The sequence below is a fragment of the Tachypleus tridentatus genome, chromosome 13, assembly GCF_004210375.1.
Source record: "Tachypleus tridentatus isolate NWPU-2018 chromosome 13, ASM421037v1, whole genome shotgun sequence".
Classification (NCBI taxonomy): Eukaryota; Metazoa; Arthropoda; class Merostomata; order Xiphosura; family Limulidae; genus Tachypleus; species Tachypleus tridentatus.
Window position 1 is genome coordinate 63,828,095 of NC_134837.1, and position 17,127 is coordinate 63,845,221.

The 17,127-nt window shown below is 33.7% G+C and overlaps 1 protein-coding gene across 1 annotated transcript in view; it reads left to right on the forward strand.

Moving 5' to 3' along the window:
* Positions 1–17,127, forward strand: part of LOC143236161 (uncharacterized) — a 77,296-nt gene that overhangs the window by 22,356 nt on the left and 37,813 nt on the right. The window contains exons 15-25 of the mRNA XM_076474445.1: positions 3,537–3,631; positions 3,963–4,211; positions 4,525–4,791; positions 5,588–5,703; positions 8,469–8,734; positions 9,904–10,190; positions 10,438–10,600; positions 11,864–12,042; positions 12,638–12,773; positions 13,635–13,732; positions 14,192–14,407. Coding sequence (XP_076330560.1) covers positions 3,537–3,631; positions 3,963–4,211; positions 4,525–4,791; positions 5,588–5,703; positions 8,469–8,734; positions 9,904–10,190; positions 10,438–10,600; positions 11,864–12,042; positions 12,638–12,773; positions 13,635–13,732; positions 14,192–14,407 — 2,072 coding nt within the window. The remainder of the gene's footprint in view (positions 1–3,536; positions 3,632–3,962; positions 4,212–4,524; positions 4,792–5,587; positions 5,704–8,468; positions 8,735–9,903; positions 10,191–10,437; positions 10,601–11,863; positions 12,043–12,637; positions 12,774–13,634; positions 13,733–14,191; positions 14,408–17,127) is intronic.

Below are 17,127 nucleotides of genomic sequence, written 5' to 3' on the forward strand. Positions count from 1 at the left end.
TTATTTGAAACAATGTAAGTTTAACATGAATCATATATTCTAAAGTAATAACTTGAACATAAACTTTATCTCAAAACTTTAAAATTATAATAAATCTTCTTCATAAACAACATTTACAGTTTGTTTTACATTTACTAACAATGAAAGATTTTGTGGTGACTCCACCCTTGAATACTCTACATCTCGTTGACCATAAGAAAAGTATGGTTCTTTGAGAAAAAATCCAGCAACTTTCATGCTTTGATCTTTAATCTCTTCAGAATGTTCAACATTGTATATCAAAAGGCCAACCAAGATTGTTTGCGATTAACTCGGTGGGGTTGAAATAATTAACTAACAGGATTTACAAAAAAAAACACGTTAAGTTTAATTTTGAACCGCTTAGGACTTTCTTCACAGTTCACAGTGTTTACATAAAAATACTGTTTGAGATTGGCCCAATATTCTCGAAGGATTTATAGTAGAAACAAACACACATTTCGTCTTCACATATAAATATTGATTGGTCCAGGGACGGAAGAAGTAAATTATATCGTGTTATCTCTGCTACATTCTCAGTTTTAAGAACTTTAAATTGCAGAATATATTAATTTTTTTTAGAAATGAATGTCTGAATTCTTACAATGACATTTAGAAGCTGAATATTGAGTAACGTATCGTTGGTTGGTTGTTTAATCCATGGGTGAGCAACTTATTTTTCATTTCGGCCACAACTGTTGCACACGAAAACAACGTTGACCACACTATTCAAAAAATATTGAAAGATGTCAGTATAATCGAAATAAATACATTTCAGCTAACCTTCAATGTGAAAATTGATGGTGTTTTTATCAATAAGTTTTGTGAAACTTCACTAAGTAACTATGTTCAATGAGCGTCTTAGCTTTGCCTCTAAATTTATGTCAATAAGCCGAGATTTGTATCTAGACTTCAGAAAATCTAGCATAGAAAATGTTGACTCGCACGCCCATGTGGATCCAAACATGAAAAATAATTTTGAAATTGCTATCTTTAAATTTAGAAGACTCTCATTTATCAGAATTGTGAGCCACATTTCTCTGATTAAACATTTTTGTTTACCTTTTATGTATTCTACACTTTGCAAGTTAAGCATCTCGTCTTCAAATCCACACTTATCCAAAGACAAAAAAGATGTGATTTCTTTACTGAAATTTCTTAAATCAAATTGAAATGGAACATGCAAAAATTCAAATATCAATTTCAAATTTTTAAATTAGAAGAAACGTGATTCAAATTTTTTGAGATAGATTTTTGATCCAGTTTACACAAAGATCATTTTTAGCATTAGAGAAATCCTAGTTATTATTTTCTAGAAAACTATTCAACTTTGCAAAATGTATCAAATTATTCTTTTGTAATTGTTCCACAAGGAGGTTTAGATTTAATTGAAATTCATGAATAGACTGTTATTTCTTGCTTATTATTTTACTTTTTCTCTGAAGCTTCATATTCAAATTATTCAAGTGAGCCATCATGTCGCACAGAAAGTACAAATCACAATGCCATGACAAAGTTTCAATTTCAGGGGAATTTTCAATCTAACCTTTTTCAACAAGATACTCTTTTTATATGAGTAAATAAGGAAGTAAATCTTTCCAAGACGTTTCCTCTACTTAACCATCTTACACTTGCAAAATCAGCAAGATCATCAAAAATACATTTGCTGCTTTTCTTCAAAGACTCAACAAACTGTTGATGGATGAGAGCTCTTTCACTTCTAATATAATTCACAATTGTTACAACATTGTTCATCAAATTTTTCAATTCATCACTTTTAAACATCTGAGCACATAAAGTTTACTGATGCAAAATGCAATGGAAAGATGGCAGTGTGGACTTCACATTATTTTCAATTAAATACTGCTTCAAAAGAGAAACAAATCCTAATTTCGCCCCAGTCATGGTGGGAGCACCGTCTGTTGTGACAGAAACCAGTTTTTTAAAATCCAGATTGAATTTTTTTGACTTTTCAAGAAATATTTTAAAAATGTTTTTTTCACATGTTTGATCTCGTAATCCACGAAGGCCAAGTATTTCTTCCCTCATTTGAAGATATGAAGTCACATATCGAACACAAAATATCAACTGTGCAGTGTCATTAACACTTCTTGACTTATCTAGTGCTAAAGAAAAATACAAACAGTCTTTTTGTTGTTCAAGTAACTGATTTTCTATGTCTTTCACTAACTCTGGCATCCTGCGGACAATTCGAAGAATTAATTGCAAATTATTTGCCTTTTGAAAAATGTCATTTTTTATTTTTGAATCATAATTCTTTAACAGAGTTTCAATGAACACAATCAATATTTCTTTTACAAGTTCAGCATCAGAAAATGATTTCTTTTTTGAGCTAGAATTCAAGCTACTTTATAGCCAGCTAACGTAACTAGTTCTATCGATGATAAAAATAGTTTTGGCCCTCCCTTTTGTTCATGAAGTTGTGCTTTCAGACGGCTAATTTCATTCATACGATTTTTGCTATCAACTGGAAATTTTATATCAAATTCGTTGTGAAAATTGTTAAAATGTTGCTTGAGGTTGTATACTTTATTATTCCCAAAAACTTTGTTACACACAAGACACACTGGCTTATTATTTGCTTCAATCACTGTAAATTTCAACTCAACTTTCATTAAATTCTCGTTTCACGTTTTCCCAGTGACGTGCCATTCTCTTTTTGACAGTAATGCCAGAATTAATTAAATCATTTTTATTTTCTGAGTGTTCACCATCATCTGGATTATTTCCTTTTCGAATTATTCACTTATCCATATTATGGTATTAAAAACAAAATATATTTAAACACTTGAAAGTTGTACAGTAAAAATATGTTTGCAAGCGCATGCAAAACAACCCACACTCGATAACAAATATCTAAACCAGACTGTCGTTACAACATTGGCGGAGTTTGTGGCAGTGATGAAGTACGCGACATTAACGATGACGTGTGGCAGTTCAGTTGCTGATTACCAAATTTGCGATAAAAAATAAATGATGTAAAAAGTTTATTCTTAAGCTTGAGCTGGTCGCAGTTGTGCTATCCACTGGCCACATGTAGTTGCCCACCCATGTTTAACCCAACGTTTGTCGCTTACAAGGTGTCTTAATTGTCTCTGTTTTAGCTCTACTCAGAGTAAGTTTTGCAACCCCAAGGCAGCATGGATAAGAAGGACTTTCGTCTGATTTTCCTCCACGTCTTTAAACTTGGATGAAGAGCTACTGAAACTACATGGAACATCAACCAGCACGTGCATAATAATTATTTTTCATTAACTTCACAGTTTCACACTACTCTCCCTCCTTCCCCTAATAGGTTTCGTCTTACGAACACCCATGTCTGAGTGTAGACAAACTGGCATTGTAAATGTTAGAAGGAACAATTTAAACACTATTTGTCATTAAAACGTGGTTTAAAGTATATGAACATATATGCATATAGTTTAAGAAGATTTCAAAGCCCAATATGATGATTTACTAAAAGTTCTAAAACATAAATTTGTTTTCATAATTTACAGCTGGACCAATGAGAAGGCTTCTGATGAGAGAAGAAAGAGGCTTACGAAAGGAACGTCAGACTGGATCGTATTTGTTGCCTATCAGCCCAGATAAGGTTAAGTTTCGTTTTGGTTTCTCTGATCTTTATGCTACTGTACATGGTATAGTACGTAGTGAGAATTATCCGGTATACACGAGGAATACACTTACACGATTTACAACAATTTGAAAAATTGTTTGTGGTTATCATTAACAAGTTTTTGTTATTTTAAGCTGTGGTAGAAAAATGCAATACGTAATAGTAGTTCTAATGCGTGAGTTTCGTTATTTGTTAATTTATTTGTACATGAAGACTCGTGTAACATTATACAGTGGCATGGTGTAAAATAGGAAAAAAATTGAATTGTTTTCTATTTCTTCATTTTTCTAATTATAAATGGTTGTAGGTGAAAGTCATGTTAGGGATGGACACTATGATAACCTCGGCTGACCCTAGTTCATCAACTGTAGAAAGTCTGTTTGATTCTATAAACACGTACTTGAGTGGGATGTGTCAACATCTTGTTGTTGGAGAAGATCCTGCTATCATCTGGACCAATCTTGCTGCTCTCCGTAGTGAGAAACTGGAGTTTGACATGTTAGCGGATGGTAATTTGACTTTAGCATCTCTGGAAAACGGTCACAATAATCACTGGGTAAGTATTGGTACTACAATCGTTTATCTTAATTTTAAAATCCAGTGAATTTGTCACTTGTGTATTTCTTTCAGGTCACTAAATGGTGAAAAATACTTATTAAGAGTAGATCTACTTAAAAAGAGAAAGTTCAGGGAAAGTATTGTTGGGAACGAAACGATTAGAGAGAAGTAAAAAACAAAACAACAACAACTAAGATTTTGTTTTAAATTATTTTCGAATTCCTGGCTATCGATCTAATTTTCGAAAACAGTTTTAATATATTAGGAAGTGAAGTTATATGTATATATATATGTTTCAAATCTTCCTTTAGATGGTCTTGGGTAGTGACCTCACCAACACTTACCAAATGTGGACATGTGGTTCGAAAGTTTGTTATGGCGCATGCGTTGGTTCGGCAGAGGTCGCTCTTGAGACAGCGACTGTGATTGGAGGAATTGATCTCCTGGGCCCCCTGTTGCAGATTCAACTCTTTAATCCAAGAACTGGTGAACAGATGTTCGTGGAAGACCTTTCATCTTCAATAACTGTGACAGTACGAGTTGAGAAGATAAACTTTAGTAGTGGTCGAGTTGTAGCGGTATGTGTTAGGATAACATGTTAAACAACAAACCGTGTTTTCTAATCATGTTTATTAAACTTAGTCGTTTTATCAGCTTATTAAACGCAGTTTAGAACCACATTTAAGAGCTCGATTGTGTTCCCTGTATTCAGATATGACGATTATTGTTAAGATGTCTCAATTTTTAGTCGCTCTGTGTTCTAAGATAAAAACCTTGTCACCGAACATTTTTACCTAAAACCCGTAAAACTGGAACAGTATTTTTATTCACTTACCTGTAACTACACTTCATTATTTAAACACCACATGTGACAAAAATATCTTGAAATGGTACCATAGTAAACTTTTTATGTGTTTTTAACGGACCAACGAAACGATTTGCTCAAAGTACTCGTATATAAACTTTTTTTAACATGTGGCATCTAGCATCATAAGTTTATTAATAAACTAACAGCTTTATAGTCTCTGTGGGTGTTGTACACTAAATGTTACAAAACTTTTACAAAAACAGCTAAAATGGGACGAAAAAATGTATGATTTAAAAACTAACATTTCGTCACCGTTAACGTGGCATTATTAGGTAGCGAAACGTTGGTTTTTAAATCATACATTTTTTTCGTCCCTCATGACGCCACGTTAACAGTGACGAAACATTGTCCTGATGATGCTACGTTAACGGTTGCTAAACGTTGTCCTGATGACACCGTGTTAACAGTGGCTAAACCTTCTACTGATGATGATGCCACATTAACAGCGGCGAAACGTTGTTTTTATAAGTGATGTTTTTATGTTTCTCTCTTTGTTTCTTCCATAGTGTGGAATGTTCAACCTCGCCACCAGGAGCTGGAATACGGACACTTGTGTTACAAACAATGTTGATTTAAACACAGGAACCTTGACCTGTAAATGCACTGCTCTTGGTTATGTCGGGTAATAACATGTTCTTATATTCCTTTAAATGGCAGCATTTAATAAAGTATATGTACAAAAAGAGACGAAATCAAATATATAATTTTAGTTGCAACTTATTATCTTTCTATTTATGCTTTGTTATTTCTGAGAACGACATTCCTGATTCGATTTTTCCCTCAAACCCCGGCTTTTAATGTCATTCATGCTTATTTTGATGAGTACAGCTATGCACTGTTGTTCTACAACACAATTTCTATTGTAACATCAGCATAGCCGTACGCGTTTCAGGATGTGAGTCGAAACGTCCAGGACTAGAGACTAATTATGCTTCACTCTTTCACCTGTGGGTGTTTTATAACAGTGATAATCAAACCCATAATTAGGTGCTTAGTGAAAGAAAGAAGGTTTATTTGCCACAACGGGAGTTACTGACAGCTTCTTTCCATCTGGCTCGGCATGGTCAGCTGGCTAAGGCACTCGACTCATAATCCCAGGGCCACGGGTTCGAATACCCGGCACACCAAACATGCTCGCCCTTTCAGCCGTGGGAGCGTTATAATGTGACGGTCAATCTCACTATTCGTTGGTAAAAGAGTAACCCAAGAGTTGGCGGTGGGTGGTGATGGCTAGTTGGCTTCCCTCTCGTTTTACACTGCTAAATTAGGGACGGCTAGCGCAGATTAGCCCTCGTGTAGTTTTGCGCGAAATTCCAAAATAAACCAAACCAATTCTTTCCATCTAGTCACTGATTCACTAGGGGTCTCTGGCTTGACTGTTTAGCACGCATTCTCATAAGGTAAAGTTCAGGATACAGACTTCTATTGTAACAAGTTTTTGTGATGGGTAGCGAGCTCAGCCTTAGACCACTTATTATGCTTTACTTCACAGAGACCGAGGTTTTTGATTATTAAGATTATGTTAAAACTAAAATATTGGACTGACAAGTTTATATTCATCACAGTTTCTATATGGTTAATAAATTTAATATCTCATGTCAGTTATTGTTGCGATTGTTGCATAGACGTGTTTTAAAGCAATGTTCCGCAGATAAACAAATTTCTATTGTTAAGGGCATTGTTGTCCGATGATGGATCTGGTAAGAGGGTTGAAAGTTCGCAAGAGAAAAAAATTTTTAACATCCGTGTGTAATTCTATATCTTAGACCACACATTTTGACAAATTTTCCATAGTCCTTTTGCTGGAGGTGAACGTTGGTTTCTAAGACCATGCTTAAACAGAGCCAAGTTAAAAAAAAAAAACAAGCTTGAGGTGCATCACGGTTACTGACTTTTATATGGTTAATGAAAATGCTTCTGTTCGAGTTTGATTAGCGATTTTTTCTAATAAAACTATTGATTTAGCAACATGATGGAAGTTGACGAATCTTTTTTAAATTTTAAATCTTGTTTATTATGATGTTAATGATACAAGGATGAGCCTCTTTTCGTTAAAATAACATGATTGGAAGGGGGTTGGAGTGGAATCTCTCAGAGAGGTACGTTACTTAAGACTGATTAAGGGGTTTGTGGTTTCGGAGAATATTGTTGTCATAACCTCTGATTTGCGAGTTTATCCACTTCTATGAATAACGTTAAAGATCCCTTTTTTAAAAACATGTCCTTTAGCAGCGTGTCGTTTAACTACCATGTTGTATTTCATTGTTTCTCTTCATAAAAGAAAGTTATATATCAACATTTATAAACATATCTGTGACGACATTGTAATGTCAGATGATTGAAAAATGGCAGCATAATATACGCCTGGTGGGATACGAATGTGAAAATGTGGATACAATACCTTTCAGTAAAGTACAATTAATTATTTATCAGATTTATTTGAATTAATTTTTTACGATAAATTTCCTTCCACATTTCGACAAATATTTGTTTTTTTTTCCAGAATTTTGGGTGCACAGCTACACAAGAGGGGTATAGTCCCTCTTAAATTTTCACTGGTAGACTATAGAAAAGGTAGCTGATCATAAACACCCATTTTAACTCATGGATTATCCTTATCTAACCCAATAGTACGATTTGACTATTATTTTTATGGTGCACCCACAGCCACAAAATACTGAGTACATTTTTTTAGCAACTGGTCACAAATTACAAGTCTTTGGTTTCAGAATACGAGGATGTTTGCCGCTAGACCACACTCGGTTCTTAAACAAATGGAGTTATCTGGTTTATTTGAGGATTTTTTTATATCATTAAACTAATTGCCACCATATTTTGTTGTATCTGACACTGCTTTCGTGTCACTACACCTTAATGTCTTTTACTGTTCTTATCTCATTACATCCAATGTCTCCCTAATTGGTTTATCTCAGCAGTTCTTATCTTATTACATCAGATGAGTCCCTATCTGGTTTGTCTTACGTTGCTCTTATCTTATTACATGAGGCAGTTTCCTAATTGGTTTATCTCAGCAGTTTTTATCTTACATCAGATGACCCACTATCTGGTTTGTCTTACGTTGGTCTTGTCTTATTACATGAGGCAGTTTTCTAATTGGTTTGTCTCATGCTGTTATTATGCCACTTTTTTATTAATGTAGTTTCGTAAAAAAATGTTGCATTTTAGTTTTATTAAATGCTTAACACTTCACAGCATATAATGAAGATTTTTTCTTTCTTGAAACACTAACAATAACTTTTAATCGCCACATTACAAACTATGAAATGTGCCGGTAATGTACAGACAAACAATAAACACATCTTTTGGAATTTTGATTTGTATTAGAGTTTTTCTCAGAGATTAATCTATTTGTTTTTTTTATCTTAGAGCCATTTTAGGGGATATCAGAACAACAAGCATACCATCAACAGAGGCTGAGTCAACCGCTACAGAAGTACCAACAATGTCATTTGAGTCCACTACCACCATAGTTCCTTTCAAACTGATCCTTCCTATTCTTATAAAACTGAACCACAGCTATAATACTCTTGTGGAAGGAAGAGAAACTGCTTTTATTGACAATATATCCAAACAACTGGCCACACTTCTTGGAACGTCAACCAGAAGAATACAAGACACAGTTGTCTGGCCAGGTAAGGTTTTAATTAAAGTGTATCTCAGATTAAGCTGTATCGTTTAGTTCTAGATGGACTTCATGCTTCGTATTCCTTACCAATTTTTAAATAAAGAGATTATTCAAATAGTTTGGTGAAAATAAATAAATTTGAAAGGTTTGGTTTGAATTTCGTGTGAAGTTACACGAGGGCTATCTGCGCTAGCTGTCTCTAATTTAGTAGTGTAAGACTAGAGAGAAGGCAGCTAGTCATCACCACCCACCGCCAACTCTTGGATTACTATTTTACCAACGAATAGTGGGATTAACCGTAACATTATAATGCTCCCACGGTTGAAAGGGCGAGTATGTTTGGTGTGACGGGGATTCGAATCAACGACCCTCGGATTAAGAGTCGAGTGCCTTAACCACCTGGCCATGCTGGGCAATTTGGAAGGTACTATATTCTACATGATAGCAAACTATTTTAAGTTTAATATCATAATTTGTGTATCACCTTTTTTCTATGCCTATCTCATAGGAAAACGTGTTCGAATTTCATAACTAATAAATATGATTTAGGAAAAGAAACAAAGATCGTACATGTGGGTTTGTGTGGTCATTCTGCAGTTAGTTTACTGCATGGACAAAATAAGAAAAGAAAAGGTTGACTTACGATAAGTTTTTATACGGTATTGAAATATCTAATTATTTATGAAAATCAAAGTTGGTGTGAAAACGAAAGGCTTCACTTTCAAAACTATTAAATGTTATTCAACGACTCCGTACAGTACATACGTATTGTGCCTCCGTATTGAAATGTAATGAATACACTCAGATAGAAACAAACATACACAAGGAGATAAATCAGTGATACCAAATACGAATCTGTTTTCTGACATCATGGATATTTAAGATATCGCTTATAAACTTGAAGCCTAATATTATTTGAATCGTCATTTGTCATTAAGTTTTATGTAGATTTCGGAAAATTCTACCCTTCATCAATAACCCTAGATAAGGTTAAATCGGAAAACCAACAACACTAGATTTTTTAGAGTAGCAGACTGTTTGGTATTTCTTATAATTATAGGTTTAGAGTGTGAAAGAAAGACAATTAAAAAAACCTATGATGTCACTGTTTAATGTAGGCCTTATTAGTATAATTTATTACAAGGTCGGAGATGACTAAAAAAATATCTCGTGTAGGTGAAGGAGGAATCAAATATTCCTTTTCCTTGTGGAGCGAGGAAAATCCTTCTGAGACTGCGCAACAGGAGTTACAGGATACTGTGGACAGCTTAATCAAACAGCACAAAGAAGGAGCAGTAACGCTGTATGATGAAGATGGAAATGTACTGGATGTAGACTACATTATGTATAACTACATTAACACCTCTCCAGCTGCCACGACGACTACAACTATGCCACAGGAATTTGAGAGATTGGTTGAGATTTCAACAACTTCTTTTCCAAGGGAAGAAACTACCGAATTGGTAAATGTTAAATGTGTCAAGCACACACAAACATTTTACGTAGTTTAATGGGTTTTTTTTGTCGCCTTTCCAGATAAAATTTGAATAAATAATTCATATATCTTAGTTGCAACTGTATTAATCTAAATAGAAACGTCTAGAACAGTTCCGTTAAACTCGCCAATCAACAAGATTTAATCTAGAAGCTCTTTAATTTTTTTATTTTTTTTATGAAAGCTGGTTTTAATTGTTGTGTGTATTTTCCTAGTTAACAACCATACAACCACCAGAACCTCCTCAACCAATCACAGCTCAGTTTTCCGATAGCCTTGACAGAATTCTTATAAAACTTTCCGACAGTGTTCGTCCAGAAGGATTGGTCAACTGCAGTGGCCTGTTCAACCAGTCAAGTCTGGACTTGTTGGGAGAGAGTAAGAAATGTTTTATTGTAATTTAACAATTCCGTTACTGTTAAATCAGAAATGCTATTGTGCTTTTCTTATGAAAAGACAATAACATATTCGCTCTGTCCTCGATGTTACTAGTCCAAGTTTCTACTTGTAATTATTTCTGTTGTTTGGAAAACAACTGTCACAGTCAATGATGTATGTCCATGTAACTACTTTGCAGGCTCTTCATTAAAATTATTGTGGAGGCCCATTAGGTCAGTGGGGGAATACACATAAAGTTGTGGTTTACATTTTGTGTTTTGCATTTTTTATAGTAGTTTTTACAATTACGTGTAAGGAAGGCAATTTTTCATGTCCTAAGATAACTTTTCATTAATCGTGAATTTACATAACTTTTGTCTAGGAGACAGTACTCCAACTAGTAGCTAGTTACTAATAATTTTGTCATGAAAAGGTTATAATCACTGATATTAGATACTCTTACTCTCGCACATGTACAGTTTATTTTTATGTAAATTAGTCAGGTGATGACATGTAGTTTAAAATGTAAATGATTGATCATTGCTCACATGCTTGTGAACAGACACTTGGTTTTAGATCTTTACAGCGTTTCGAGGCACTTGGCGGAATGCAATACATCACCACAGCACATTCCATACGTGCACCATCCGATGGAAATCCAGCGAATTTACAGGTTTTTCCACTTGGACAATTCCGTCTTCCTCAAGGAATGTATGGTTAATGTTATCACCAATTAATTTCAAAGTAGGATTAGTTACACTAACATGTAAAAGTAGAAATTTGTCTTCTATAATGCGTGGAAACTAACGGAACAGTTCTTGAAACGTTCAAGTCCATAATCCAACAATGCTTATTTCTTCCCACCATACTACTCAAGGGCTATTTGTGCTACTCGTCCCTAATTTGGCAGTGTAGGCAGCTAGTCATCATCGCCCACTGCCAACTCTTGGGCTACTCTTTTACCAATAAATAGTGGGATTGACCATGACTTATAACGCCCCCGCAGCTGAAAGGACGAGCATGTTTGAAGGGACGTGGAATCGCACCCGTCAGAATGCGACTCAAGCACCCTAACCACCTGGACGTGCCGGGCCCTCGAATGTCTTATCTGAGATTGCCGTTGCTTCGAACGGTGTTTAACATGGTTTTCATATCCTTCAGAAGTTTCGAGATACTTATAAGATATTAAACTAGATATTCCAAACTATGTCAAGAAAAATAACAATATTTCCAAATATTCTGTTTCCTGCACTTTACACACAGATCCCACGTGTATCAGTATTGCAAACACCCTGACAATTCAGCTTGGAAGAGAACCTGAGCTAATACCGTATGATGTATTAACCTTTCTGCCTGGTAACGGACTCTACAACCGAGACGTTCCTCCTGAGTTAGGGTTAGAAGTTATTGGAATGGTTACAGTGGAAGAGGCAATCAGCCCTGTAAGTAATGCTTTATATTATCTATACTCGTAACTTATTCACACCAAATGTGTTAGAGTATGTTAAAATAACTTAGTTTTGACACAAAATATGCTAGATTTTGTAACATTAGTAATTTATTGGCAAAAAAAAAAAAAGTTAGATAATGTTCAACATGTGATTTATTTCCACAAAATGTGTTACATAATGATAAACTAATGATTTCTTGACATAGAATGTGTTGCGTAAAGTTAAATCAGTAAACGCAGAATAGGTTACTCATTTTAAAACTCATTTTTTGGCACATAATGCATAACATGTTAAATATGATTTATTGGTACACAATGCGTTACGTAAAGTTAAACTTGCGATTTTTTGTACGAAATGTGCTTCGTAACATAAATTATTGGCACAAAATGCTTTACTTCAACTGGTGATTTCTTGAAACAAATGCGTTACCTGATGTTAAACTCATGATCTCTTGACACAGAATGCGTAACACATTGTTAAACGTGATTTTTTGGTACAAAATGCGCTACGCAATGTTAAACTCGTGACTTGTTTTGACATAGAAGGTATAACAAAATTTATGCTATAATATGTTGCACTTTGACAGGCTAACCCATACTTCGAACTGTCCGGTCCGAGAGAGGTTTGCAGAGGAGCCATCAACGTCACAGTGGTTGAAGTCACAGCGGATGCCGGCTTTGAAATGGATTATTTCCAGAGCATATATCCGACTGATGTATCCGGTAATGTTTAAAAACAGTTTTAATCAAATCTAAAATATGTCAATTATAAAAGTGAAATCGAAGTATATTGGAAACTGTGCTGTTGTTCCATATATGTCGTCTACAGTTTTATTGAGCTAGAAAAATATTGTTACTAAATGTTGCAGCAATAGTGGAAGCTGATATACATGTAGAGTAAAAATAATTACATTTTAATGACGTGAAATAGTAAAATAAGTAAAATCACAAGAAAGGACTGCGTTATAAACAACAAATCCAAATCTCTCACTAATTATATTAGTTTGTTATAACTTAAAAACAAGCCGAAACAAAAATAAATTAAACAAAAAACGCTGCATTAACTGAAAAGATCACAGGGTACAAACTATAGTGTGGGATTATAAAATGTACCCTAGGTTTTGGAGGTGATTGTGGAAGTAGGACCCACATTGCGGTGGGGATACACCATTTTCCAATCTTCACCTCCATTCGTCAGTATCACATAAGAAATAAAGAGCAACAACAGATATAAAATTAGAATTTGAAATTAGAAGAGCTAAATGTGATTGCTCAAGTTTATATGTTCTGTATAATACAGTGATTTTGTTCTACATTATAAATAGAGATTAAATGTTAAGACTCGAAATCATTCCTTTTGTAATTACTTTTATTAGATTAATCTGGTTATTTATTATTAGTAGTAAAATTATTTACTATCATCTCATCGAAAAGAATTCCAGACAGAATTAAGGTAAGTCAGTTACAATAGCTCTCGCCAGAGGGGGGAATAAACAAAATTAAAATATTAAAACATTAGGTATTGATCGTTTGAAAAATTAAACTATTTTTTCAACTGTAATTTCTGTTTGTCTTCCATCAAAGTGTCAACCATTTACAACGGTCTTCATCAACTACAAACATTAATTTCTGGAAAAAGTAACATCGGAATTTCAAAACCTTTGTCGTTTTCGAGTAGTCTGGTAAGATAATTATTACCTAGAAAATAACTGTTCAACCTACTGAAACTAAATGTTATTTGTGTAAAAGATGTGAAAGCGAATTGTAAATTTTAATTTTTCTTTATAACAGAATGATTTTTCTAATCACATCAACGTGATTTTGATTCTTAAAATTATAATTTACAATATAATTAATTCGAATTCTTCTAAATACTAGCATATACAAAGTAGAGTTCTAATAGTTTGTTAGATATAAAATACTACAATATTAAAAATAGGGTTCTAATAGTTTATTAGATATGAAATACTGCATCTTAAAAATAGTGTTCTAATAGTTTAAAAATTAAGGTTTTGTTGTTTTAACTATTTACTTTTAATAACCAATGAAATATGTTTAATATAACTTTATTAACTTCGTATTTGTTGTTGTTTAAATGAACGAGTGAACTGATGCTTATGTTTATTTACTAACAACTCCAGTTGAAGGAAGACATAGACTACGTATTGGTTGTTTCTGCTGAAAACAGATTTGGGATTCGCAACTTTTTACCATCTGTTCACCTTCTTAGACGTACAACTAAACCATTAGCCCTCACTGTACAGGGCCCTCGAGTTGTCGAAACTCAGCGTGACGTCACATTCACTGCTATTGTTGACGTTTGTGGAGATTTCGACTTAACAACATCAGGTTTACAAGTAAGCTAGTGTTAAAGTACTTCTGTTTTGTTTTGGTTTTTTTGAAAACCACGGGATCGTTTTCTGCTGTATGTTCTCCCAAACTCTATTTTTCATTAAGGCCTCAGTGATTAGTGTACTGAACTGGAGGTTTAAGAGGGGTACTTCTGAGATATGATTTTATGAATTACTTTCAGTTGTTAATTGTTGTGTATTATAATAGTAACAGTCAATCCTCTCTTATCTTCAATCCGAAGTTGAAATTCAAGGATATATATACCAAAACCGTAGACATATTTGACTAGGAGATATAAATATATACTTTGGCAGGGTTGGAATCATCTTCAGCTAAGACAGTTTATTTTCCTAATAGGGTGGTTGACTTTTGGAGTGGGTTGCTTTTAGATATGATTGATGTAGTTAATGTAAAGGTGTTCAAGGGAAACCTTGATAAAGATTTGAACGACATGAATTGGCTTTGATATATTTTTAGTGTTTAGCTTAATAGGACGGCCTAAATAGACCAAGATATTCCTTGTTGTATTTTAACGTTTCGTTATGCCCGTTTAACATCTGAAACGGCCTGGTGGTTAGGGCGCTCGACTACAATCGCGGTTTCGAATCCTGATCACCGAACACATTCGCCCTTTCAGCCGTGGGAGCGTTTTGATGTGCGGTCGATGCCTCTATTCGTTGAAAAAGAGTAGCCCAAGAGTTGGCGGTGGTTGTTGTTGAACAGTTTCCTTTTATCTAGTCTATCATTTCTAAATTAGGGACGGCTAGCGGAGATAGCCCTCGAGTAGCTTTGAGAGAAATTCAAACCACACCAAACTTTCTGCATTATATTTTAAAAGTAGATATTAAATGAAATTTTGATTCTGAGTATCTCGTGCCGTTATGTGTTATAGGTAATTAATATTAACTATTAATCCAAGTATGCTATCTGTATAGGTCATAATTAGACGTCAATTCAGTAACGAGTTTATCTAATTAACTTGCTGTTTTTAGAATGCAGTGTTTCATCGTTTTAGTGCTCGAACGTTTAGCGATATTTTCGACCATAATCCCAATAGTATTTCACAATGTTTGGTTAAAGTAGTCCTAAAATCATGTATTAAGATACCAATAGGAAAATTATCTTTATAGTCAAAATGTTAAACATAATAAGATAGATATGTTAAATATATTAAAATATACTGTTAATGAAGATAATAATAAAGAAAAATAGAGTACACCCGAGCTGCAGCGTAAACACTATTGGTTTAACCCGTGTAGAAAGGAATGTTCAACTAAAGAATATACACAGTGCCTATTTCCTCTTTTAAACAGCTTGACTACTAACCACCTTATCTGTTAGTATTATTACAATCATATAGCGTGTCTTAAGAGCAATATACACTGTTAAAAGTTTAGTTGAACCAGGTGGATCTAATGTACTGACTCCCTTTCTGTGAAACGAAACATAGTAATCTTAGCTAAATTCCGAATTTACTAAGTATGGTTTCAAAAAATTTGATAAACGTATGGTAAACATCACAAGTCTGTTGCACTCATAAAGTAAGATTTTTTTAAAATAGTATTTTCACTAAAGATATGGCTCGAAATTCACGCAGCTGTTGCTGAGGCGGTCTGAGTGAAAGGTGATTTTCATGCTAAGAATAAAAAAATCTACTTTTCATTTTACAGTTTTACATTTAGTTTTAATTTGAATAACCTATAGAACATCCTAAACGAATATCAAAATCTTTGTTTCAGTAAGATATTATTTTCTGTTACTACCTCTATCCTGACACCAACACTTACGAACTCTTTTAAACATGGTAAAATGAAAAGTTGAGAAACACAAATTGAGATTAAAAATACCTTTATTCTATCTTTTTGTAGAATTTTTTTGCAGATTTTAACAGACCATTATATTTATCTATTTTTGCAATCTACAGTAGTAGCATTTTCACATCTGGTTTTATTTAGTTTTGTTGGTTTACTGTTGTAATTTGACCGTTTCAAGTCTTCAAAAATAGTTTCTTGGATCAGGTCAGCTTAATATAAAAGAACAATTCTGTTATAATTACGCCACACTACGTATTCGTGGTTGCCTCCATGTAGAATGTTGAGTCTCCAGAGAAATGTCGTACTTAATTTTTTTACATTTGAATTTTATTACATAACGTAATAATTTTCTTACTTTCACATTTTAGTACGGTCTTTTGCAATCAAGATTGAGGCATTTTAAACCTACTTTTTGTGACGATGTTAGCCTTCTACGAAACAGTTGTTTATTTCAAATACATATTTTATAACACGAAAAATATGTTAAGGACTGGAATAAAATGTCATAAAGCTACTGTAAAGTAACTAGATTTCTAAATAAACTATAAATAAGTTAAAAATAAACCGTTTGCAACTGATCACTGAACAACAAACAATACAGCTGAGGCTAAATATCTACTTATGAACTGCAAAATGAAATAACCTATATAAAGAATCTTCTAAAGAAAAAGCTTTTATTTTTATTGGTCCAATAGCAATATTGGAGAAAATGAATGACATTTTTCGAAAGATACAATGATATGAGAGAGGTAGGCATATATCATGTGAGTTTGGAATTTTTATTTTTAATCTTCAGTAAAACAAAGATATTAAAGGTTCTGAATTTAGGTTCTGGTTTGTCAGTATCTATAGTATGTGCTTGTAATTACTTTTATAATTATGAATCATATAAGGGTAGAAAGAATATCTAC